This window comes from Montipora foliosa, chromosome 13 (assembly GCF_036669935.1).
Source record: "Montipora foliosa isolate CH-2021 chromosome 13, ASM3666993v2, whole genome shotgun sequence".
NCBI lineage: Eukaryota > Metazoa > Cnidaria > Anthozoa > Scleractinia > Acroporidae > Montipora > Montipora foliosa.
Genome location: NC_090881.1, coordinates 17,632,029 through 17,657,860, shown reverse-complemented (window position 1 = coordinate 17,657,860; position 25,832 = coordinate 17,632,029). Strand labels below are relative to the sequence as shown.

The 25,832-nt window shown below is 41.9% G+C and overlaps 1 protein-coding gene across 1 annotated transcript in view; it reads right to left on the bottom strand.

The window, feature by feature from the left end:
* The window catches only part of LOC137982518 (uncharacterized), an 81,844-nt gene that overhangs the window by 41,652 nt on the left and 14,360 nt on the right, over nucleotides 1–25,832 (bottom strand). The window contains exons 8-18 of the mRNA XM_068829626.1: nucleotides 24,591–24,720; nucleotides 21,229–21,416; nucleotides 19,069–19,175; nucleotides 17,170–17,277; nucleotides 16,033–16,111; nucleotides 11,213–11,313; nucleotides 7,545–7,707; nucleotides 3,341–3,438; nucleotides 2,838–3,015; nucleotides 2,372–2,475; nucleotides 711–995 (exon numbers count right to left, since the gene is read on the bottom strand). Coding sequence (XP_068685727.1) covers nucleotides 711–995; nucleotides 2,372–2,475; nucleotides 2,838–3,015; nucleotides 3,341–3,438; nucleotides 7,545–7,707; nucleotides 11,213–11,313; nucleotides 16,033–16,111; nucleotides 17,170–17,277; nucleotides 19,069–19,175; nucleotides 21,229–21,416; nucleotides 24,591–24,720 — 1,541 coding nt within the window. The remainder of the gene's footprint in view (nucleotides 1–710; nucleotides 996–2,371; nucleotides 2,476–2,837; nucleotides 3,016–3,340; nucleotides 3,439–7,544; nucleotides 7,708–11,212; nucleotides 11,314–16,032; nucleotides 16,112–17,169; nucleotides 17,278–19,068; nucleotides 19,176–21,228; nucleotides 21,417–24,590; nucleotides 24,721–25,832) is intronic.

The window sequence follows — 25,832 nt, the reverse complement described above, 5'->3', positions numbered from 1 at the left end:
AGAGTAGACTCCACTCTTTTCTTCTCTATTCTTAATTCTCTTTGGTAGTTTTGCTGCGCGCGACGTCGCCACTGACGTTTCCGTTCTGTTGCTAAATCAGCCTATTGTTTTATCCCTGCACTGCTCTGTTTTCATTCAAGTCGCAAACAGCTTTTGGTGCTATTTACACGGTACGCTTGCTGGTGGACGAATAAAAGAAGTCAATGGCAGACTTTTTGTAATTATCCACCAACATGGCGTTAATTATGTTATTTGAAAAATAAATATACAGTGTGCTCACGTGACGTCACTGCAGCAATGTTGGTATCTCCAACTAATCCGGGAATCGAGTTCTATTATCGCACAAACGTTTTCTTTTGTTTCGGGAGAAAAACAAGGTTACTCAGTGATCACGTGAGTGAAAACACTCTTTAAACTACTGAATTTGGAAAGGCGTGCGGGTGTTTCTTCTGTTACTTCAGATAAAAAACATAGATATGAAGTAGAAAGTCAGGCTTCCCTTTGTCATGTTTCTTTTAAATATCACATGCAGTTGATTCATTTCATTGCTTGAAATATAGTTTATTCTCGTGAACGGCAACGAGGAAGCCTGGGACTAATACGATGAGTGATTTAGGGTTACCAGTGTGGACAAGGTGGTGCGCTGTGTTACTTAGACAACACAAAATGACATACACAAGGCAAGGAAAACTAATGCAAAACTATCTTACCTGTGACCGATCAACCGTCCGTGGCGCAGACCATGATAAAGTCACAGTGTTGTCTGTGTGCTCTCTGGCTATCAGTGGATCCACGGGAGCAGAGAAGGGTCCAGTTTTCTTATGAGCAGATACAGAGTCTGAAAGTTTATTGTCGCTGAAATTCGCCTGCACTGAAAAAGTGTAATAGGTGTTGAACTTGAGGTACGGGAGCGTATAGTTGTTGGTTTTCACATTTTTCACAGATTTTGTATTACTCGTTGACCCCACACTGTACCTCCACGTTATCTTGTAACTCTGAAAAATTCAAGTGGTGCGAAGATTAGAGAAAAAGTACTTAACAATCGACGAGGTCGTGCAGCCAAAGTAAACTGGTTTCAGAGGTATAAAGCCACTGAAGACCTGTTATGCTGGGATTAGCCATTTTAACTAAAACCACTTCACGTTTAAGGGGTCGAAGTTCCCGACAGAACACTCTTCCAATCAATTATGGTAAACACTTCTTATCATGTTAGCAGCCGACGACTTGCCCCACGCGTTTACAATGCCCGTGACATTGATAGCGGACAGTGGATAGTGCCAATCTCAAGCTCATTATTATTCCCCCACTGGGACATTAAAACAAAGAGACCTGAACCAGTCAAGCTTGAATTGCCTTTGTTTTAATGCACCAGTGGGGGAGTAATAATGAGCTTGCCCTCCAGCATGGCGGATTTTGTACCATGTGATCGTTAGTTGCAAAAGGCCTATTGTCTCAGAGAGACACCAGAAAAATTCAATTCGAACCCATAATCTCCGAGATGCAGGTTCAATCATTCATCAAGTCCTTCACGGGAACACACGAGTCCAAAAAAATTGACCTGGGACCCGTTTCTCGAAAGTCCCGAAAATTTTCGGGACATTTTCGGGTGTCACAATTCCGTTTGTATCTCAAGAACGGAGAGGATTTAAGTCGTCAAACTTCACAGTCATTTTTCTTTTTGTCACCTTGAAAACATGTTAAAAGATGGGCTTTCCAAAACAAGCAGTTGGCAGTTTCACAAACGGCTTCTCGGAATCCGACCCGAAAAGTTTTCGGGACTTTCGAGAAACGGGTCATGGGTTCGAGTCCCGTTGGAGCCGCTTGGATTTTCCCGGTGTCTATAAGAGACACCTGCTTAAAATGTCCCGTAGGTGCGAGGATCTATTCTCGCGTTCATGTAAAACCCGCACTTCAAGTGTATTCTTGGTCAGCCAAATAGGTCAAGGAAAGGCAAACTTAGTCTGCTGATGGGTCAACCCACACGCAACCTGGTGTACTTTTTTTTTGTATTGCTAGCAACATCGATAAGGAAAAGGAACGGGAAGGGGGTGGGGGGGGGGGGAGGGGGGAAAGGAGCTGCAGTGTGGGAGATAATAGGTAAATTAATAACGCCCCAAAAAGGTGAAGTGTCTCCACTAATTTTGCAACTTGTAGCCTGGCCGATCTCCCAATGCAGCCTTAACAACAAATTAATGCCTTCCATAACTTGCCGAAAGTTACTGAGGTTGGCAAGACCACTCAAACCCTTTTGACATTATCAGTTAATTGTGGACGCTTTCTTTCCTATTAGCTATTACTTCAATCAGCTGCCAGGGAACAGATTCGAAGCAATACTGGTTATCTAACGCAACGAACTGAAAACTAAACATACTTGTATAGAAGTACCATTGCCTTTTGTGCCTTTCCAAGAGAGATAAACAGTCGAGACATCAACAATTGTTGCTTTCAAGCTGTGTACTGGTGGGTGAAGAAAATCTATCAAAAGTTAAAAGAAAAAAGATTCCCATTAATACGGCAGCACATAAATTTTCCGTTCAAAGGCATCGGCATCTTGACCAACGGACTCCACGCACTTGCTCTTTTACTATTACGTGTTGCTACGTTTCGGCCAGTAGCATATATTTTCATACAAGGCACTCTAGAATCTAAGTTGGATGAAATTAGCTAGAAATTTCAAGGACTTTCCAGCACTGACTGCAATTTTCAAGGACTTTCAAGGCCTTGAATTCTTATTTTGAAATTCAAGGACTTTCAAGGACTTTCAAGGCGCGTGCGAACCCTGCAGTGTCTTGATGTAACGAAGTGAAAAATGAATGTCCCTACTAAAATGCTCATACCTGTTTTGGTAAGGGAGTGGGCTGTGTCGCTATGAGGTCCTGTCAGACCAAGTGATACCTCAAAGACATAAACAACATCGGCTTGTAAGTTCCCAACCACAAAGTGGTCTTCTGTAGTGGACCCCATGGGCTGAGCGCTGACTCCACTGTCTAACGTCCCATAGAAGATGTAGTATTTCTGAAAAAGACGATAGTGTGGTGATGAACATCAGAACACCGGAGGGTCTACCCAAGAACCTGCAACTCCCCTACCAGGCACTATTTACAGTGATTTCGCACGTCCAACTACCTTAATTCTCGTACCTTAATTGACGTACTTCGCACATGCTCGATGGAAAATCAAACGGTTGCTCGCAGTGGTTTCTCTCTCGGAAAGCGTAGGAGAAACCAACTGCTCGCAAGGTAATATCTTCTTATATATGCTACTACATAAACTACTCAAGTTTCCTGCAACCATTCGCTGCATAAATAAGTCGGGATTTCCCAAAAAGAAGGAGACGTACAACATGTGAAGTTGCCCCAAATTGAGGTGGTTTCCAGGACAGACGCACGGCTGTAGGGTTGAGCGGTTCTGCAAGCACGTTTCTTGGAGCACTAGTACCTAAAAAAAACAAACAATATGTTGGTTTGTTGGTTACTTCGCAAAGGCTACCATACTGCAGATAAGACTGAAATTCTGTGGGCACTGCTGGCATAGTAATGAACTAGTAAGCCAAATGCTGTTGTGGGATCCACCACATGGACGGACTGCAATCTTGGACAAAACGCGTTGGGAAAATGTGACGCTCTCATTTGTCTGTGTGATAAAGAATCAATTCTTCCTACTTTCCCCCCTCCCCCCATTCCAATGGTGTTTCAAAAAGCGACCAAAGGCTTGCACAGTATTTTGCATCACATTATCAACATTGGTATGGGGGGGAGTGGGGAGGGACAAATATATTTTGTGAGTGCGTGCCAAATGATGCGTAAGCTAGAAGTTTTCCCAAGAGTTTTGTCCAAGATTGTGGGTGGGGACTTCAAACCGTTGCAGGATGACCTGGCTGGGAGAAGGAATTCTGGAGCCACTTGGTTAACGATGTTCGGCTGAGGACGCCATGATGGCGATGGCGATGCATGGGTCACTGGCTTGGGGTGATTACCAAACTATTAGGACTAATCAAATCGGTTCAGCGTTGGCATATTTTTTTAAGGTTTGAGGTTTCAACTTCATGCATCAAATGTGGAGCATAATTATCTTTGAGAACCTGCTTTCATGACAAGACACTGAGTGAACCTTCAAGGATGCGTAGAGTTGTTTTTGTAAATACAAATTGTACATAAGATGTTTTAGATGTTTGGGTAGCAATGACATCAGACATACAAAACACTTTAACTTAAAAACAACCTCCCTTTATTGCTTTGTGTTGGCAGAATGAAACTTTAAGAGAGAGACCTTACTGTGACCCGTGACCCGTTGAAAGGTGCGTTTCCAACATTGTGCAAGTTGTTTCCGCCGCATATCTTTTAATTCCTGATAGTCTCCAAAAATTGTTTACACCTTCACGTAAGAAATGTTGAGTTCCACGTGGCCCGACAAGTGGTTTCTAATAGACCATATCAGTATTGGACTGGAACTAGCTTCCAATGGAGGCTAATGTGGGGAAATCTTTTCAAATGCAAATACTTTTTAATATATTCCCCCGCATTAGCTTCCATTGCAAGCTAGTTCCAGTCCAATACTGAGAATACGAACACAGTCTATTGTTTTTTCGATTAAAATTGTGTGAAAATCAAACTTAAGGCCGGCATACATGAAGGCGCTAGTTACAGAGACGTGTCCCACAGAGATTTTACAAAGTGGGACAAACTGTTGGAAAAATTCCAATGAAACTGCAACGTTTAAGGCAGCTTGATTCATCTTCAATCAATGAACAGCAATTGCAATTTGAGTGAATTGCATGAACTGCAAAATGAATTACACTGCAATTTGTTGGCTTCAAATGTTTCTTTTAGTTTTATCCGTGTCTGGCATTTCTGATGTTCCTGATTAAGACGCACCAATAGACCATATTCCTATTCTCGGTATTGGACTGGAACTAGCTTGCGATGGAGGCTAATGCGGGGGAATCTTTTCAAATGCAAATACTTTCTAATATATTCCCCCGCATTAGCCTCCATTGCAAGCTAGTTCCAGTCCAATACCGAGAATACGAATATTGTCTATTGCCGATCTAAGAATTCAATTACAGTTAAAAACAAGATTTATTATCCAACTGTATTAGTTATTGCACAGAAAACGCAAAAAAAACAATTCCAAATATTCCACGATATTTTAAAGTTAGTCACTGTATATTTGGTTATTGTACAGAAGAGAACCGGCTTGACTACTTTGCCCCACGCTTGTCACACACAATCTGTCACACGTTTTCGGTTGTTTACAATTCACTTGCTAGAAATTTAGAGCGGAAAAGTTGGATAACAAATAGCTTATTGGATGTTTTGGTGTGGAGCATCGCTGAGCATTTCTAATCCTTCTTTGTATTTTGACTCTACCTAGCAGGCTCGTCCAAATACAGCACAACTCGTAAAAATAATCAGCGTTACTACACACCAAAACATCTAACAAGATACATTTATTCTCGTGACCAATGATTTGCTATGTCTGGCCAATAGGCCAGTTTCGTATTCTAACGGTTGGACTGGACCTAGCATGAAATGGAGGCTAATGCGTGCAAATTAATTTGCATTTGAAAAGATTTGCCCGCATTAGCCTCCATTCCATGCTAGAGCCAGTCCAGCCGTGAAAATTCGAAAACGGTCTATTAAAGCACTCAGCATTTAAACAAAATGGCGGAGGCCGAGGTTGACTTTGATGCATGCGTCGACGTTAATTTTCACTCAGCATAAGCGACTTATGTTTGCGCTAGTGAAAACCAGCCTTAAGAAAATTTAGATCCTTGATAGAAAACAGAGAATTGTTTGATGTTAGTTTGACAGAAAGGCAAACAAAATGCACGAGAGTTTCTGGTATAATAAGTGATTAGAGTGCATTTGCTAGCTAACTTGGGAGGAAGAATTCGATTTTGATAAGAGAACATAAATTGACCAAGCTGTAACAAGTGCAGATCATGGAATTTTAAGATTCCAAGGTTCTTAAAATGAGCATTGAAATGACATTTGTATAATTCTTACCCCTCCTTTCAAACATTACAAGACGAACAAGGTTAGTTCCATTGGTGTAGGCCCAAACTATGTTGCTTACACGTAAGGAGTTTGACGATAGAAACTCGATGTATAAATCATCCAAATATAATATTGATTAATATTTTGAGACTTTATTTGCCACATGAGAGATTTCAGTCTTCCGTTTTTAGCTTTCATCTTTGACTATACCCAAGAAAACCGTTTCTTTTAAACTACCGGGTAATGTGTATGAGCTTTAAAAACCGATAAAACACCCCTCATTAGAATAGATCGTTTTCACTGTCACGCAACAAAAAAAAAATCGAAACCGTTCAATGAAAAAGGCCAAGAGCTTGGAATGTCGTAGGAAACAATTTTTTAACCACCTCTCCAATTCTAAGGTCTGTGAGGCACATCGTTTCTGGAGTTTCGTATGGAGACGCTATGTTGGTGGATCAAAGTGGTCCACCAATATGGCGGCTGGTGTTCAACGAAAACACCCGGAGTCGACACTTGGCGACGAAAGAGCTCACTGTTTGCCCATGACATAAAATCCACGTGTATGAACACATCTCCTAATGTACTTGAAAGAATCAAACTGCTGAGATTCATAGTGACAGCCACTTTCTTCCAACCAAATAGCTTTGGATCATGGTGTCACGCAAGGTGACAGCCACTTTCTTCCAACCAAATAGCTTTGGATCATGGTGTCACGCAAGGTGATCATTCGGAAATTCAAAAAGCTGTATTTTTTAAATGAAAGGGGTCACGGAACTGGAAACTTGCAAAAGTATTTATTTCTAGGTCATCTTCAACCTTCTGTAGATAAAAATTCAGAAGACTTAGCAATTTTGATTTTAGAATCTGATGACGTAACTGTGAAAAACATCTTTTCTTTATATAAAGCATACTAATTACACAATAGGGGACTTTTTCCCGTGTTTACATAGTCTCATCTATTCTAAACAAAGAAGGGGGAGTTGGGAGAATTCGAGACAGTTATGCAAACTCGAGACGCAGTCGAGGGTTTGCATAACTGTTGCGAATTCTGTGTTAGATGAGTGTTAGATGAGTGTTAGATGAGGCTATGTAAACAAAGGAAAAAGTCCTCTACTGCCTTTATAAGATATTTCTCAAAAATAATTCGACAAATAAAGGAAAATGATGTTCTTTTAACTTCTTGATTGAAATAGATTTTCTTGATACACGCATATATTTCCTACCAGCCAATCAAAACGCGCGTCTGACAACACATAACCAATCAAAATTCGTGTGATGTCACAGCCGTGTTTGCATACTCTCACCTAAACACAGCGCGAGTGGCGCGCGAGGGGAGGAGCGCTCCTCCCCTCGCGCGCTACTCGCGCTTCGCGCTTCGCCCTTCGCTTCGCGCTCGCCTCGCGTTCGCCTCGCTTTCGCCTCTGTTTACGCAAAAAATCACGCCTGTTCTGCAGGCTAGTTTTATCGGGTCTACAACCTCTCAGCTTCGCCTCATGGTTTAAAACCGGATAAAACACTCCTGTTCGTTTATTAATCAGCTCCTACCTTTTGTGATGGCTTCAACGTTGATGGGTGGTCCCACGCCATCGTTATTGTACGGTCTCACTGTAAAAGTGTACTTTGTCATGGACTTCAGCGACGTAACAGTGTATTTGTGTTTGTCAGTACTGTTGATGTACCCCAAAGTGTCTTCGTAAATCTTATAGCCCTGCAAGGGAAATACAAAGCTGTGAGCCAAGGGGCATCAACATAACTAAAAGAAAAGTTTGTGTACAGGAAGTTGGATAGTACGATTTTCGCTAAAAACCATCACTTGTCAAAATCTGATTTTATGGTGTGCATACAAGAAAATTTGAATGAAATAAGACTCCCACTTTACACACAGTAGGACTTTATTTTATTTTCTCATTACAAAAATAAAGAATAAGTTGACCCGCAGGTAGCAGATTTGCTATTCGAGTGGGGTCAATCATCAACGTACTTTAGTTACATCATCATCCTTTTATGTAAACAGTTTCACAGTGGTGATAGGGACAATCTGACTGTGCAGGTCAAACATTAATTTGCTTACGGCTTCATCATATTGGCACGTAAAAAGCAAAATTTTTCATTTGACAAATAAAGGGATGGCAAGTTCTCTTTCGGATCGGTAAAATAAATTAAGCGCAACACTCGCTTTTGAAGAACCAAGATTTTGTTAAATAAGTACTGGACGCATTTGCCCAGGCAATGAGTCCATAAGTTATATCAGGTAAAATTAAAGAATTGTAAATATTGAAAATGGGACAGTAGAGGAAACGAAGTACCTCAGTTTGCATTCATCCCTGTTGTTTTACTTATTTTTTTGATTACACAATCAACATGGTTCTTCCATGACAAATTTTGATTAAAACGCCTACATATTTGATGTAACTTTTTTGCCCTAAACTGACTCTTGTTTGTCTCACAATCTAACATACTTATTCGAGTAGAAAAATTCACTTTTTTCTGACGAGGACGAAAAATTACAAATCATGTACGTTATATAAAATCTGTATTAACCGTTTGTTTCGATCGCTTTGAAATTCTTGTCAGCAATAAAGTATACAAGAGGCTACGGGTAGCCTACATTTTGTTCGAAGATTTTTAGCCGACTCCCTTTAAGTTCACAGTATTTCAGTGGATGTCTTTAATGTTACAATAGGGAGTTTAAGCACACGACGTTTTTGAGCCACGGACGGCAACCGGAAGTGAGCTGTTTTCCCTTTTATCCGGTCTTGTCACTATCACCTTTATGTTTTAGAGATGATTAGGTTAAAAATGTGAGAGACACTACTGTCCTGGCATGCGAAATGTTTATTTCCCGTTGCCGTCCGAGGCGCAAAAACGTCGCGTGCTTAAACTCCCTAATATCTTGGTAAATTCCCAGTTTCAATTCCGTAGTCCGAAGTCCACATTCCGTGACCCAATGATAGGGTTAAGTGCTATTATGGATATTTGTTTACATTTAAAACTGTTGTTAGCGGCATTTATTCCAATCAAAACCAGAAAACAGATGCTTTCCAAGCTCTACGATGGTATTTATAAATATTTAATACTTTTTTCTTAAACAATACTGCGAGAATTATAAAATTACAATGTCTGTTACAGAGTAAAACGAAAACCGGATATTGCATTGCGTGCAACAAAAACACAAAACTCGTTTCCGGTCACGCACACAATTCTTTAATTCATATTTCCCCATTATCTGTCATGTAGTCTACCGTGGTTTAGTGGTCATCGTGATTGCCTCTGAACGAAGAGATACCGAGTTCCAATCCCACTTGAACTGCCTCCTACGAGACAGAGAAATTTTCAACCCGAAAAAAAATTACTAATAAAACTAGTAGTAATCAAAGATTAGGAGTGCGTTCTCCACCTGTGGTAATAGTTGTCTGATGCTGAAATCATTACTGTAAACGGCGGAAGTTTTACAGACATATAACATACTGACAAAGTCCACTATTGTTCTGTGGATTTTGATTTCCTTGCTTTATTTAATGCGATTCGATATGACCTTTGATGACACGTTGCGTGACGGCTCCAGTTTCGGTAAACTAGTAAATTCATGTTATTAAACGTCACATTTTCACTTTTACTGGTAATGTTTCAGCATGAAGGCTGATTTTTAAAAAGAATACTTGTGTTACATCTAGTACTCCGGGTATTCTGAGCTGGAAGCACAAATATCAGCTAACATCTGTAACCTTTGCTCTCGCGTTTCCGGCCCGTTTATCCGTGGTTTATTTTTAACAAACTCCTGGAAAAACTCCGTGCGACTGGCAATAATTATTATTTCCGCTGATGAATAAAAATAAGTCAGCATTTACATTGCTCTTCCTTAGTTCTGGCTTACTCTTATAGGTCTTGGCTTCAGAGTATTCTTCCATCGATTCAATTTCGACCTTCGCTGAGTACAGACTGAACAATTTGTGGCCACTGGAACTATATATTAAAGTCAACAAATGTAATCAAAATCTAGCCAATGAAATATGGCTGTTCCCACGCGTACGGTTAACATACCATATATCATATATCTTTATTTACCCTCGGATTTTTAGAGTAGCTTGGTGTAGCTAATTTCTCCGAGCATTTACCCTCCCACTGCAACCATGATACATCACAGAAGACAGACCACAACACCGGGAACTACATGCCCTACTCTTTGCGACAAGTGTGTGGGTTCTTTTACGTCCCACAGGATTATGAACATTGAAGGGATTGTGAGACAGGACCTCCGGCTTATCGTCCTTATCTGAGAAGCCTAGAGAGTCTAACCATTTGCAGATGTAATTACAAAGGCAGCACTTTCTCCTCAGTTATTTAAAGACCCTGAGTGTTGGTCCGGCCGGAATTAAACTCACGACCTCCCGCGTGACAGCCCGGTGCTCAACCAACTGAGCCACCGGTGCGCGGTAAAAAAGCCAAGGCGATTCGTTGTAGCTGGAGCGTCTCGCAAAAACCGACTCGAAATCCTAACTCGAAAATCCAACTCGAAATCCCAACTCGGGAGTTTGTCTCATAATAAAGCTGAACTACTGTAATAAGACGCACGTGTTTAATTTCGTAAACAATTTGCGTGACGCTACGGACACAGACTCGCCGGCGCGTGCTTCATAAAAATAAAAACTATTCCTTCCAGAAAAATCAAATAAATATTATCGGCGCATCTTACAAACTTTGAATGAAGATTTTGTTTTTTTAACGGAGAGCACTTTACCGTTTGAATCAGCGAATTAAGCACGGTAGAACCGAAGATGTGTTTTTTTTTTTCGTGTATGCTGTGACATTGCACAATGCCCTCTCGCCGGCGCGTGCCTTAGAAAAGCAAACTTTTCCCTCGCCATTTCACATCGCTGTAATCAAAATTCAAGGTGTAAAAATAAGCTTTTAGCTTTTAGCTTTCCAATTTCAAACTTTTTGCTTTCGATGATCAGCGCAGTAATTAGCCAATGAAAACCCATAGACTATTACACGAAAATAACACTAAAGGGCTCCTTGCTTTTTTTATTTAAGAAATTTAAAAGTAACCATTATTTGTTATAACCAGCTCAAATTTTCAGAGATACCTAATTATAAAATTCACTTTCCATGTTTAGAGCTGGTTTCCTGGCTTATTGATGCGAAAATGATAGAAAGCGCTAGGCTATCTGAGTATGAACCCCGTGCAGCTGGAAAATATGTAGCAAATTTACCTCGACAGCAATGGCATGCCCGCTGCTGGGTTGTGGAGTTTCCCAAGCCAGTGTTACTGTTGTGTTGGTGATATTCTTTGTGTGCAGGTTTGAAACGGGCACTAAAAAAACAAAGTTACAGGTTAGAGTACGAGAACACTTGCAAGGCATGATGCAAAAACCACTTCATGTAAGAGTCACATGGCATGCATTAGTGGGGGACCAATGCTAAATTGTCTAACTTGGGAGTAGTGGCAGTGATGACAATACATGCATACTTTATTGTGGCCTCCACAATGGGGATTTTTTTAGGAACAAATAAACATTAAAAAGTACAACTAGTTAAAATATAGAGAAATAGAACATTACGAAGCATCACTGAACAAAATTTCCTAAAAGCTTAATTCTTTAAAGGACGTTTAAAAACTTGAACTGAACTGTTTGGCTTTAGGAACGATTCCAAACTGTTCCATGGTCTTAACACTTCTAAAATAAAAAGTTCGCTGTCCAGAAACTGTCCTGAAAAGACGAATATTAAGCATTTGACAGTTCCTAGGCGTACGTTCGCTTACATGTTCGCGGCTAACGAATTTCGAAGTTAGATGTTTAGGTTCTTGTCCGTACATGCACTTACAGTCAAGCTACGCCACACCTGACCAGTCGTTTTGAAACTTGAACCGAGATTTCAGATCTGCGCGCCAGTCTTGAACTTTGCTCTCGAGATTCTGAATTCCCATTGGAATATTTCCTTGATATATCAAAAATAGTTCGCTATGAAAGTTCGTTCTATTATAAAATAAGCGGTGTTTGAAAAGTGAAAGCTCTTTCAAGCGTTTGATTAATTATTGTTCAGTTATAATGATTGCGCATTTTTCGTAGCAACTTTAAAAAATCTTTAAGATTCCATTCAAATCTCGGAAGCTCGAAAGAGGAATTCGGATGTTAATTTCAGGTTTTGTGGATACTGGTGACGCGTGAAATGGCTTGACTGTAAAGGCTATAATAGCTTGACGATAAAAAAGATGGTCTTTGACGGGGGCAGCCAGGATAAACGTTTTAGGTAGGGTGTTACACCATCGTATTTCCTCGTGCCGCTGACAATTCAGCAAGCAAAGACTGTTTACACAGTGATGCATAGTGGTCAAATTATGCTTACAGTGATTCACAGTGGCCAATCAAAATAGCCTTTGTAATGTACACTTCTAAGCCCTTCCGCAATGAAAAAAACTTGTAAACAAATGATCCACATGTTAATTAGTAAGAGAAATGTGACGAACGCAAAAGTGTAAGAAAAGGATTTTGATAACGAGTATCAGAGAGATTTTGGCGTTAATCGGTAGTGATATATTTGTTATGCATAAGGCTGTTATGGCCGTTATAGTCATCAAGAATTCTAGCCCTTCGCATGAAAACGTTGGCGGGCTTTGTGAACATCACATCTGCCCACGCTTCGACTCTGACCTCCACCCCAGAAGCCAAGGATCAATTATACGAGGCTCTGCACGAAACATAATCCGGCATCCCAAGTTCCAAGGGCATACATTTGCTAGGCGATTTCAACGCCCGCATTGGGACCGACTGGCAAGCATGGGCCTACCTGCCTTGGCCACTTCGGCGTCGGCAGGATTAATGAGAACAGGCAGAGGTTGCTCGAACTCTGTTGTCACCAACAGCTACTTTAAGTGTAAGGAGCTGCACAAATTGTCTTGGAGACCCGCTTGGTCCTAGACCTCGTCATCACTAGAAGAGTGGACTTCAGCAGTGTCCTCCACAAAAGAAGCTATCAGAGCGCTGACTGTGACACGGAACACTCGCTCATTCCAAGCAAGGTCAGGATGAAGCTCAGAAAGATCCACCACGCCAAGACCAAGGGTCGCCCCCGGATCAACACCTGTGGGACGTCCGACCCTGTTAAGACTCAGAGCTTCGCTGACAGCCTCCAGGAGAAACTTGCTATGCAACCAACGACCAGCAACCCCGATGCCAAATGGTCTCACCTCCGTGGCTGCATTCGGAAAGACAGAACGCAAAAGTGTTGACTGGTTCAAGACCGGCTGGGAAGAAATGCAACCAGTCACGGAGGCCAAAAGGAAAGCGATGCTGGCTCACGAGCAGAACCTTTCCCCAAGCACATGCGACGCCCTTCGAGCAGCTAGGCCCAACAGACCGCCCGCCACTGTGCCAACAAGTACTGGAAAACCAATGCGCCAAAATCCAGCTAGCAGCGGACTGTGGCCACGCAAAGTGGATGTATGAGGGCATCAAAACTGCCACCGGCCCCACGAGCGTCAAAACAGCCCCGCTCAAATCAAAGACTGGTGAGGTCACCACTGATCAGAGCATGCAGCTGCAGCACTGGGTGGAGCATTATTTCGAGCTCTACTGAACCCAGAACATTGTCACAGACACTGCCCTCAATGCCCTGCCTGGGTTGCTAGTCGTAGAGGAGCTTGACAACATGCCAACACTGGAAGAGCTCAGCATAGCCAACGGCGGTCTCGCCTGTGGCAAGGCACCAGGGAACCCGCCGGATGTTTTGAAGCATGGGAAGCAAACCATCCTGCTCCTCTGTCCGTGCTGGGAGCAAGGTCACATCCCCCAAGACATGAAAGATACCAACATAGTCACCCTGTACAAGAACAAGGGTGACCGTAGTGATTGCAACAACTATCGCAGCATATCTCTTCTGAGCATCGTTGGCTCAGGTTACCTTGACCCGCCTGCAGAGCCTCGCTTCGCAAGACTACCCTTGTGCCCTTGCGCCAACTCTCTTCAAGATTTACTTGGCAGTCCTCCTTCACACTGCCCTTGAAAACTCACCAGGCGACATTCTCTTCCACTGGAGATGTGACAGAACTCTCTAAAACCTATCTAGACTAAAAGCCAACAGGAGAATGCAATCCGGTATTGCAAGGGATTTTCTGTTTGCGGATGATGCCGCACTAGTTGCCTATAGTAAGTCGACTCTTCAGAACATGATCGACAGACTCAACAGCTCCTGCAAGGGTTTTTCACTCACGATCGGCGTTAAGAAAACGGTCATACTTGCGCAGTGCACGGCAACCCCTTATGAGCATCTTAAGCTTGATAGTAAGCCTCTGGAGTTGGGCTTCACCGTTACCATCAACCCTGAGTCTTGATGAGGACATTTATTGCTGGATAGGCAAGGCAGCCTCCACCTTTGGAAATCTGCCACAAAGGGCCTGGAACAACACGTACCTTAGAACAGACATCAAAATAAGAAGATATGCAGCTTATGTACTGAGCACGCTGCCCTACGGCTCCGAAAGCTGTCCATCTAACAAGGCCAAGAAAGGAAACTTAATTCCTTCTATCTCTGATGCCTCCGAAAAATCCTGGAAATTAAATGGCAAGACAAGATACCTAATCCTCAAAAGAGCAGACACAGCCACTCTCATGAGCATCCTGCTAAAGAGACGCCTGAGGTGGCAAAAGCATGTCTACCATATGGATTCTACCCGTGTTCCAAAGTGCCTTCTCTACGGAGAACTAGCCCATGCCTGTCGCCCTCAAGGTCGTCCTCACTTGCGATACAAGGGTGTCTGTAAGGACAGCATCAGTTGTGCAGGGATAAACCCCACCTTATGGGAGTCACTTGCCGCGGACCGCTCCAAATGGAGCGGAGTATCCTCATGGCAACTTGGGATGAAAAGCGACGCCATCGCAAACAAGCTCAAACCGCCCCAACTGACAGCAACTCTATTCCCTGCAGCTTCTGTGGTCACCCCTGTCGTTCTAGGATTGGGCGATACAGCCATGACAATCGTTGTAGGAGCAGACTTTCACTTTCATCATAAACATCAGTGTGCGAGACCCGCGTCATTTTTGACGCAAAAGGACATTCATTCATTCATTCATTCAATATACTTGAAACGTTAAACACGAGAGACATTTTTTCAATCAAAACAGATTTCAGTATCTGGTGTCACGCAAGTGACAATTGGGGAAATTTATAATTCTGTATTTTCAAAACCAAAACCTTTACGGAACTGGTAATTTCTAAAAAGATTTATTCCTAGGTCATGTTCAACCTCGTATTGAGGCACACAAGGCGATAGGCGAGTGTGTCACTAATATTCTTACTACATTTTGACGTCTTCTGTGATCTATTCCTGAACAAACGCACGGCAACATGGAATCTAATTGTTTCATTTAGTGCGAGTTTCAATCAAGTGTCGTAAAATCAAAACCAAAGTTATTACTTTAGCCAATCAAAAAGGACGGAGACAATCCGGTAAACGAATCAAATCTCGGGGTGGGTAATTACAAGTAGCCAAAACAAAGCGAGGGAAAATGTGCCAGTCACGATTGGTTTTGGTTTAACTTCTGATTGGTTGAAAAGTGGCGAGAGAACTTTGAACCAATCACTGAGTGAAGTAATCATAAACCAAAACAATTCGCTAATTACTTTCAAAACTCAATTGAAAACCGCTCTAACGATGATGAAGTCCACTCTGCATCTGTTCCCTCTGATACATCATAGGCGAGAACCAATCAAAATGCGTGCATTGAAATTGAACTTATTATATAAACTGTAATTAATCTAGAGAATGGTTAAGAAAACCCTGGGGATTTCAAAAGCAGGAACAATACAGTCACAATTAGATGTTGAACCGACCGTGACCCTGCACAATCTTTTGTTTTTGGTTCGCAAGTTAATTTCGAATAAATTAGTCGAAGCTTTTGATTAGTTATCCTGCCGAAAAAAGCGTGTTTTTGTTGGGTTTTGTGCAGGGTCAAGGCCAAAAAAGCGAACAAAAACATGAAACAAAGAAACCATAACCAGCCTACATCTATAACTATGATGAGGGCGAGCATACCTGTCGGAGGGTCACTCAAGATTCTAACACTTTTAACCGGTGAAGGGGCACTATCCCCATCTGAACTGTGAGCTTCAATCTACAGAAAAAATAACAAAGGCTGAGAAAATGAAGGCATAACAAAGGGACCGCTGATACCAAGGCACTTATGTACAGAAATACGCCTCATTAGACGCACGTCCAATTTTGACATCCAATACGAAGTGTGCCTTTGCCAACTATTTCCAACAATAAGGTAAGAGTAAAGGTTAGCATTAGTGTTGCACTTGCTAAGTGTTGAACAGATCGATTAAAAGGCTTCAATAAAACTTAACATTTTCCATAACAAAGAAAACGTTAACGAATGCCACGTCCAAGAATCAAATCCAGGACACATTTTTTTTCATTCTCTAAAAAGATTTCAGTATTTGCCCTCGTAACTGTAAATTTGTTAAAATACGAAAAGATAACGGTGATAACATTTGTATAGCCTAATCTGCTTAACTTTAACTTTTCTTTTCTTCAATCGCTCTGGAAAAAGATAAATGAATCACAATACAACTAACGCACGCTTGATGATGCATACAACTGTCTAATTACAAGGTATCCAATTACAAACTGCCGTACTAATGCTGAAATCAGGGCTGTCGGTAACCAATCAGATTCGCGAATTTGGTGATAGTTACCATTAACCCCCTCCCCCTCCCCCCCTTCCCCATTTTTTTTTTTAATTTGGGCCTATGGTGGTTGGATCTCTGCAAGTTGTAATACACTTGCAGCCAATTAACAAAATGAACGTTTTTCAGCAGTCTGTACTCTTCTCGACAACGATATTCGTCATCACAGTTGTCAAAATGTTGTGGATTCACGACCTGCAGCCACAATATTCAACGTCAAGAAAGTGTTTATTTCAGAGCGTGACCAAAATCATGACACAAACAAAGTGCAACGCAGTACTTTTTCACAATCTGATTGGTTTATTTCCCAAAAAGAGCGTTCCTGATTGGCTATCACGATTGCGTGACACGTTGACGGGAGCAGGATGCGAGCAAGCGTTGTCTAGTCTCTCATCGACAACGGCAAATGAGCCGATTAGATTGCGAGATTACAAGCAATTGTGGTAACAAAGGAAAATACATTTAGAAGATTTTACTTTACCTTGATATCGTAAGAATGACCCCCTGTGAGTCCTGTTAGGAGATACGACAGCTGGGTTCCAGTCTCCACGGAGAGAAAAGAGATCGAAGTGACCTCTTTGTACATCACCTGTTCAGAAGAGAGAGAAACAAGCCAAATAAATCCTCCTTTAAATGAACAATCCTTTTCACTCTCTTCCAAGATTCAGGATAAATCAACAAACACTTTTTTACAAATTTGCAACAATTGTTAATTATTCATGTCAAATGCATTTAGTCAGATAGAGCGGTTTTCAATTGAGTGTCGAAAGTAATTAGATAATTACTTTGGTTTATGATTACTTCACTCAGTGATTGGTTCAAAGTTCTCGCGCCATTTTTTCAACCAATCATAAGTGAAACCAAAACCAATCGTGGCTCACGCGTGCACATTTTCCCGCGCTTTGTGTCGGCTACGTGTAATTACTTCTAGTTTTGATTGGTTTGCGGGATTGTCTCAGTCCTTTTTGATTGGCCAAAGTAATTACTTTGGTTTTGGTTTTACGACACTCAATTGAAACTCGCTCTATTTAGAGCGGTTTTCAATTGAGTGTCGAAAGTAATTAGCTAATTACTTTGGTTTTGCATCTACTTCACTCAGTGATTGGTTCAAAGTTTTCGCGCCACTTTTTCAACCAATCAGAAGTGAAACCAAAACCAATTGTGGCTCGCGCGTGCATATTTTCCCGCCTTTTGTGTCGGCTACGTGTAATTACTTCTAGTTTTGATTGGCTTACTGGGTTGTTTCCGTCCTTTTTGATTGGTTAAAGTAATTACTATGGTTTTGGTTTTACGACACTCATTTCAAAACCGCTCTAAAAAAACAGCTCTTAAAGCATTATGACAGTTCATGTGTGTATGAACGCAATTTGAGAGTGCTGCACTTGCTGAGCGTTGAACAGATCGATTAAAAGGCTTCAAGAAAATTTAACATTTTCCACAACAAAGAAAACGTTAACGAATGCCACGTCCAATAATCAAACCCAGGACACATTTTTTTTCATTCTCTAAAAAAATTTCAGTATTTGCCCTCGTAACTGTGAATATGCACACTCTAGGCACGCCTACAATCTCGGTCATAAATAGTTGTAACACTTCGCTTGAACAGCAAGTGAAGCGCATCAAAGCTGTTAATAACGTACCCCTCCTTCTCCTCCACTCTCTCATCAACGTTGCATTTACCGGTTGGTTTTTGCACTCCAACCCATAAACGGGAGAGGGGGCAAATTGCGGTCTGTGTTACAACATTTGTGACCGAGACTGTAGTTAAAAGGTGTGTAAGAAAATCTTGGCCAATCTTACACTCCGGATAGTGACTTATTCACTGGAAACAGGCCTGGAAAGAGAGAAAATTTGGAGCAAAGTTTCTTGTTAGAGGACAGAACTAGGTCTCACAGTAGTGACCCTGGAGTTGGGAGTGCGGCATACTAACCATCGACATTGTAGCAAGCTTGCTCTTCCAAAACCCTTTGCTTGAAAACATATTTAATATAAGCTCTCCTTTTAAAGTGGGAGGCGCGGTGGCCTCATGGTTGGTGTGCCTGACTCCGGATCGAGCGGTCCGGGGTCGGGTTCTGGCCGGGGACATTGTGTTGTGTTCTTGGGCATGACACTTTACTCTCTCCACCCAGGTGTATAAATGAGTACCGACGAATCGAATGCCTGGGGTAACCCAGCGATGGACTGGCATCCCATCCAGGGGGGAGTAGAAATACTCCTAGTCACTTCATGCTACATAAACGCCGGCCTGATGGGCCTTCTAGCCTCGTAGCAGACTTTACCTACCTACTTTTCTTTTTAAAAAGCTCACAGATTTGCAAAGGGATTCCTAGGGTTGAAGTAAATACAAGGCTGTATTCCCCTTGAGTCATTTATGTGTTACCTTGTAATTCGTTATCACATGGCAAGACGTTGCCGGTGGTTCCCAGGTGATCTGTAAGGCGTCCATACCTTTCGATACATATTGCACATTTTGAGGAGGACTGGTCTCTACAGAGGATAAAATAGGCAGTCACCAATTGTATAACACCTGAATCAATGCACCTGCTCAAGACCCACTGGGACACTGTCATGCCCTCCCTTGATTGATTTCAAAAACATCTTCATCTTAAATGGAACATCACTAAAACGTTCAACATGGATATATCATTCTGCTAAAATTCCTTTAATATGATTTCCCGTAGTCGATAAGAATGTTGAGTATGTATGTAAGTGCTATGGTACGTGTTTGAACCACGTTTAACCTAAAAGAACTAAACCAACTGAGACAACGCCCTTTTAGAGCGAGTTTCAATCGAGTGTCGTAAAACCAAAACCAAAGTAATTACTTTGGCCAATCAAAAAGGACGCAGACAATCCAGTAAACCAATCAAAACTCGCAGTAATTACATGTAGCCGACACAAAGCGCGGGAAATTGTGCACGCGCGAGCGACGATTGGTTTTGGTTTCACTCCTGGTTGATTGAGAAAATGGCGCGAGAACTTTGAACCAATCACTGAGTGAAGTAATCATAAACCAAAGTAATTATCTAATTACTTTCGACACTCAATTGAAAACCGCTCTAAGTTTAGTTATCAAACAGTAACGGCACAAAACAAAAATGCCGCGGTACCGACACGGCACCTTAACCATACACTGAAAGAGGGAAGAGTACGACGGTAAGATTGTAACACAAAATAATGATACCAGCAAAATGTTAGGCTCGATTTCCACCGCTCACTCGAGTTCGGGAATTTCCCGAAACAGCGGCTGGTAATCGAGCCTAGAAATGTCAGACATTGGTAAGTTCTCTAAGTATCCCCAGAAGATCATCAAGGGGAGAATCTATCTCTTATAGAACGCCTGCCTTGGGAGATTCAGCACATCCACTTATCATAAACCTCTTCAGTCTCCCTTGGGGGATTCAGCACTCCCACTGTTGCAAATGCCAATCAAAACAAAGCTCTCTCAGTGTCAAGGGAGTTTCGTAGGAAAAACATGTTTACTCGGGAAAGGGTTTACTCAAGGAAGTTAGTGGAGATAGAGGCTCCTGGTGTCCACTATTGTTGTGTAATCAGTAATGAATAGATATACTCCTGTCTTCACGTTTTTCCCTTGAATACCCCAAAAAACCCTTGCATAATCGATGGATCGGCCAGATAAAAAAGCCAGACCATCAATGAAGTTAAACAAATAGAAAACGTTGGCCACATGGAACTGCAGCTGTATGTACAGCTCTAGTGTAAGTTGTAGTGCATACACGTATTAGAGAGATTTAGTATCACGTTTACGTGAAAACGTTTCACATTTCACGTAAAACGGAGTGAAGTTTGTGACTTTAGCTTCAGGCGACCCATGGAAACTCGAGTATTTAGTTTACAAAAAACACAAACCGGCAAACACTCGGAGTCTTTTTAAACATTGTTTGTAAAAGAAGACGCTGTATAAAATGAAGATCTTTACCTGCCAAATTTTGCGAGTTTCGATGAAGCTGTTTGGTGAGTCAACAGAGAGTCGACGTGAGTTCATAGTGAACAAAACTGAGGTAAGGAGTCAGTTAGGAACGATCAAAAACCATGAATTTTTTTCTCGTTTGACTTACCGGAAAATGCTTTTGCGGTTATGTTTTCCACAAACAACTTGTTATGTAGAAGAAAAACAAGAAGAAACTTCCACGAAGACGGCAAACGCGAATATGCCTTCTTTCACGTAGAAACGGCAAGCGACAACCGGCAAATGCGAAAAATACCTGGGTGGGAATCGAACTCAACTTCCCAATCAAATCACCGTTGCTCTACCAACTGAGCTAAAAGGTCAAACAGGAGCAAGCTGTGGGTTGTTGAGTATTTCACGGCCATTCAACATATATAAGTACAGACAAATGCACAAGCCCATTTCCATGTGTAGGGCAACCACTAAGATACCTACAACTAGATACAATGGGTTAGTAGGCCCTTCAACGTATACTTCACGCTTGGGCCATAAACCAACGGAAAAAAAACTCGGTCCGTAACTTTCCTTACAGACCTCGATCCCGGTTAATAAGAGCTATTTACTACTCACGTGCAGTCAACGTTGTGGTTTGTGCGATATCAGACGGAGGTCCTGGTGCGGATCCCTTTACTAGCACCTGAACTTTGAACTCGTATTTTGAACAGGGCTGCAGACCAGATACAATGAAGTAGTTCATGCTTTCGGTATCCTTTGACTGCCATTCACCAATCGATGGCAAAGCGTGAAGAGAGACATACCTGCCATTTAAAATAAGGTGTATTGTGGATAAGCACACGAATACGTCGTTGAACTCCTGCTAACAAGCCCTTGGTGTTTTGCCAAGTATTAGCAGTTACTGGCCAGATACATTTATCCGGTGGATAAGTCACTTTTTACCACAATTGCCTGTAATCTCGCAATCTGATTGGCTAATTTGCCGTTGTCGTTGAGTCTAAACAACGCTGCTCGCATCATGCTCATATCAATTGGTCACGCAATGTAATAGCCAATTAGCAATTACATTGCCAGAAAGTTATAGACAACGCTCTGAAATATGGTAAACATTTTCTTTGGTGTTGAATATTATGGCAAAAAACAAATCGAAATATGGTTCAGCGTTGTCTGTACTCTTATCGACAGCCCGTACGGCCCCCCGCGCGCTTTCATTGTAAAACTATTAGGAAAATCCCTAATGAGGGCCGTATGCATTACCGCGAGCAGGGCCGGAAAAAGCCCTACGGCCCTACTAGGAACACATATTAGATAAACTTTCTGTACAAATTTTTGTTCCTTATTTCGTCCAAACTTCATATTCTGAGTGCTCATGAATAGAGTAAAGAGCCCATATGATAAAATGCTGATTGACTGAGTTTAGGTCGGGGCGGAGAGGAAAATAATTGGCCCTCGGTCATGGCGCTCGGTCCGTACGCTATGACCTCCGGCCAAATATTTTCCCGTCTGACCCTCCCTCAGTCAATAAGTACATAATCCAACAGTTTCAATTTGTGCAAAGATTTCACTATTTGCGCGCGTAACTGTGAATATACATAAGCACATCTAAAAAGGCTTGTTCGAAAACCTTCGTCAATGTTTGACGCAGAGTATATTTTACATTCTGGTTAGCGACTTATCCACTGGATAAAGTTATCCAGCCTTTGGACAATCGGGGCCTGGTGAACACTCAAATCTGACATTTAATAAGTCGTAGACGAATAGATGGTTTTAAATCACGTGATGAGACGGCAATGTTTTTGTACCAAACAATAGCAAATTATGGCTCATGTTTTGCATTATAATAGAGTCAAATTCCCAAAAGACTTTTTCCTCTATTGTTCTGTACACCAATATGGCTGCCGTGACGTCAGGTGAAAACCATCTAAAAAAATTCCTGTCTCAGTGTTGTAATCCATTTACAACCTCTCAGCCCTATAGGATGACTCAATGACTGACTGACTGGTTAGATGACTGCCTACCTGGGACGGTGCCTACTATTGTCATTGCGCATACGTTCTGCGCATCTCGAGATACTCGGGTTTCCTCATTCTCGTCCCCAGAGTCCCGCTTTTCTTTAGCACGTACTCTGGCCACAGCCAAAAATGCGCGCAGTCGCAGTCATGGTATGTTAGGGACCTTTAGATCGCAGGACGAGGGCAACTACGAGTACAAGTTTTCCGTACTGAGCATGCGTATAAGATTCGGAGGCCGACATTTTTCGCAGTGCGCGTGTTCAGAACGGAAAACGCGTACTCGTAGTCTTCGTCCGATCTAAAGGTCCTTAATGTTGTAATCGTTGACGACCGTTAATGTTTCAAATTTCTGAGAATGCGCAGAAGAGCTGGAAGTCCATGATTCACAGACACAAGTCCGTGTTCTTGGTGCCGACCCAAAGAAAAGCGGAGTCTGTGGAAGAGAATGGGGTTTCCTATGGGTGGTGCTTACTAATACAGGGATATTTTTGCGCGGTTTAAAGCTATGCGGAGAAAGTAGAACTTAGTAAGTGCTTTTGGAGGTAACCATCAGAGATAAGAAAGCCCCGATTTGGGAAAGAATGCCATACGTTTGATTATCTTTGAAAACTGCGTGGTTACCCCCAATTTTCTTTTTGGATTTCAAGAAATATATCTTATTAGATCTTTTGGTATGTAGTATCACTAAGTATTTTCACAAGTTGTACTGAACGAAAAATACGATTCGTGCGTGACAAGCACAGGGCAACTTCAGTATCCTTCAAAATAAAGTAGTACGAGCGGAATCAGAGTGAAAGTAGAGAATGAAAGATTCTCTGTTGCATGTTCACGTCGTCATCAAAACCAGAAATTTGGTGATGTCAAGTCGTAGTTGTGCTAAGAAAACGAAGAAAGCCTGAAACGTTTGCAATTCCATGTTGACAGAGATTCTGGCATATTTCAACGATCACATTTATAGGCTTTTTGTGTGAAATGGATGTCCAGTCGTGAGCAAAGTTATGAACTGCGAGGATCATAGCTTCACTGAGTTTGTTATTGTACAGGAGACGCACGAAACGAGTACAAATATTCCACTCTATTGTACAGTTATTGTACAGTCCGTTATTGTACAGTAGAGAATCGCTTTGACTAGTTTAGGTTCTTCGCCACATTGTAAGACGTGAACGAGATGGAATTATCGCGCAATACCTACGATAAAGCAAAGTTATATTTGAGGTGACATCTTCGACGTCGACGTCGCAAGTCTTAAAGGTCCCTATTCTTGCTTTGTGGTGTTGTCGTTACTAAAACTCCCAAAGTCTAACAAGAGTACGGATTGACAGCAAGACAGACCATAACAAAAAGACAATACAATACAAATTACAATACAATGCAATACATACTTAATTGACCGCTCCCCATAGGGGCTTTTCAGGGCCAATGAATTAAACACAACGAAACGACAGAACAGAACAACAACAAACGGTTAAGAATCCAAACTTGCTGGAGGCAAACCAGTGCAGCTGGGAAGTTGAACCAAGGACTACCGGGATCAAATTCAACCAGTGGCCAGGAGGCCGTTTCTCGAAAGTCCCGAAACTTTACGGGCCATTTTCGGGTGTCACAATTCCTTTTGTAACTCAAGAACGGAGAGCATTTAATTCGTCAAAATTCACAATTAATTTTCTTTTTGGTACCTTGAAAGCATGTTAAAAGATCGGCTTTCCAAAACAAGCGGTTAGCAATTTCACAGATGGCTTTTCGGATCCGGAAAGTTTTCGGGACTTTCGAGAAACGGGCCCCAGAGCGGGTCTTGAACCCGGGAACGCCGGATCTGAAGGCAAGCGCTCTAAACTCTGGGCCACACTGCCCCCTAAAAAAGACTGAACGACTGACTCACAAACCTACCTGGCTCGCTAAATTACAGGCTATTAATTAAATGGAGCTGGAATTTGAACGGGCACAAATGTCACTCAGTTGTCTCACCTGTAAGACACTCTGTATCCGGGGAATACAACGCCTGGTGGCTGGATGGAAATTGGACGCCAATGGACATTAACACTGGTCCCACCAGAATTGGGAGTGACATGGACACCTTTAACTTTTAAAGTGCTGGCTGGAGAAAACATGCACAAAAAAAGATTACTTCTAAATTGACAGTGGGGTGTTTCTGCCATGGGACTAAGGAATGGAAGTTTTCCAGGGAAATTTTCGAAGTTCTGAAAGACTTGTCAGTGAACGTGGTGCACTGCGACATGGGATAAATCGTTTCGTTAAGGTTTGGATGGTAGTTTGATTTGGCAAAGACCAACATAAGAGTTGATTGATTTGCATTATTTTTTTTTAATTTCAGTTTACAGTGTCCCCAGTGAGTGCTTCAGCGCTAGAAGACTTGACACTTAACTGAATAAACTTTCCTTTCATTTCCTTTTGGTACGAAATTCAAAGTGCGCCTAATCTCAAACATTTTATTCCTCAAATTTCAGCACCACAAAATTTGTAATTTATGTAAATTGTGCGCACTTTCGCTTTTAACAGGCCCCGTAAGTTGCGTAAGGTTAACAAAAAAAAATGGTTTTGACTAGAATGGATACTCCAAAATAAGTTGAGATACTTCGTGACATATACCAAGGTGGAACATTGCGATACCTTGTGGTATCTTGCGATACCTGACAACCTCAGTGTTGAACCGCTTTGGCAGATAAACAGCACTCTGTTTCGGCAGAGAATAACTGCTGGGTTAGGCACTGATCTCAAGTCATTAGCTCTAGGAGCGGACTCGAAATGGTTAGCTTTCATAAATTGTTCTGGTGGCACCATATTTAAACTTAGTAAAACTTTGGTAAGGAAGGGTTACGTTTTTGCAAACGTTGGCCGTGTAGCACTTATATTTCAACAGACTTAACTATCAGAGGGTAACGTGAAGTGCTAGTTTTCTAGCCATATAAACCATGACCAGGATGGGAATTGAACCCACGAACTTCGGGTTAGATCACCGCTGCTCTACCGACTGGAGCTCGGTTGGTACTTTATATGCACAAAACTAAATGTCTGACCTTATTTTGGAGTGTCCATTCTAGTCCCAACCTAACAAAATTGGCAGTCGATCGTCCCATGGCCCAGGTGGTGTGAGGCCTGGGTCTATCCCTGACATGACGTCACAAGCTGTTTTGCAAGAATGTTGGCAATGCAATGCAATTTGTGACGTCGTTTCAGAACAGGTCCATG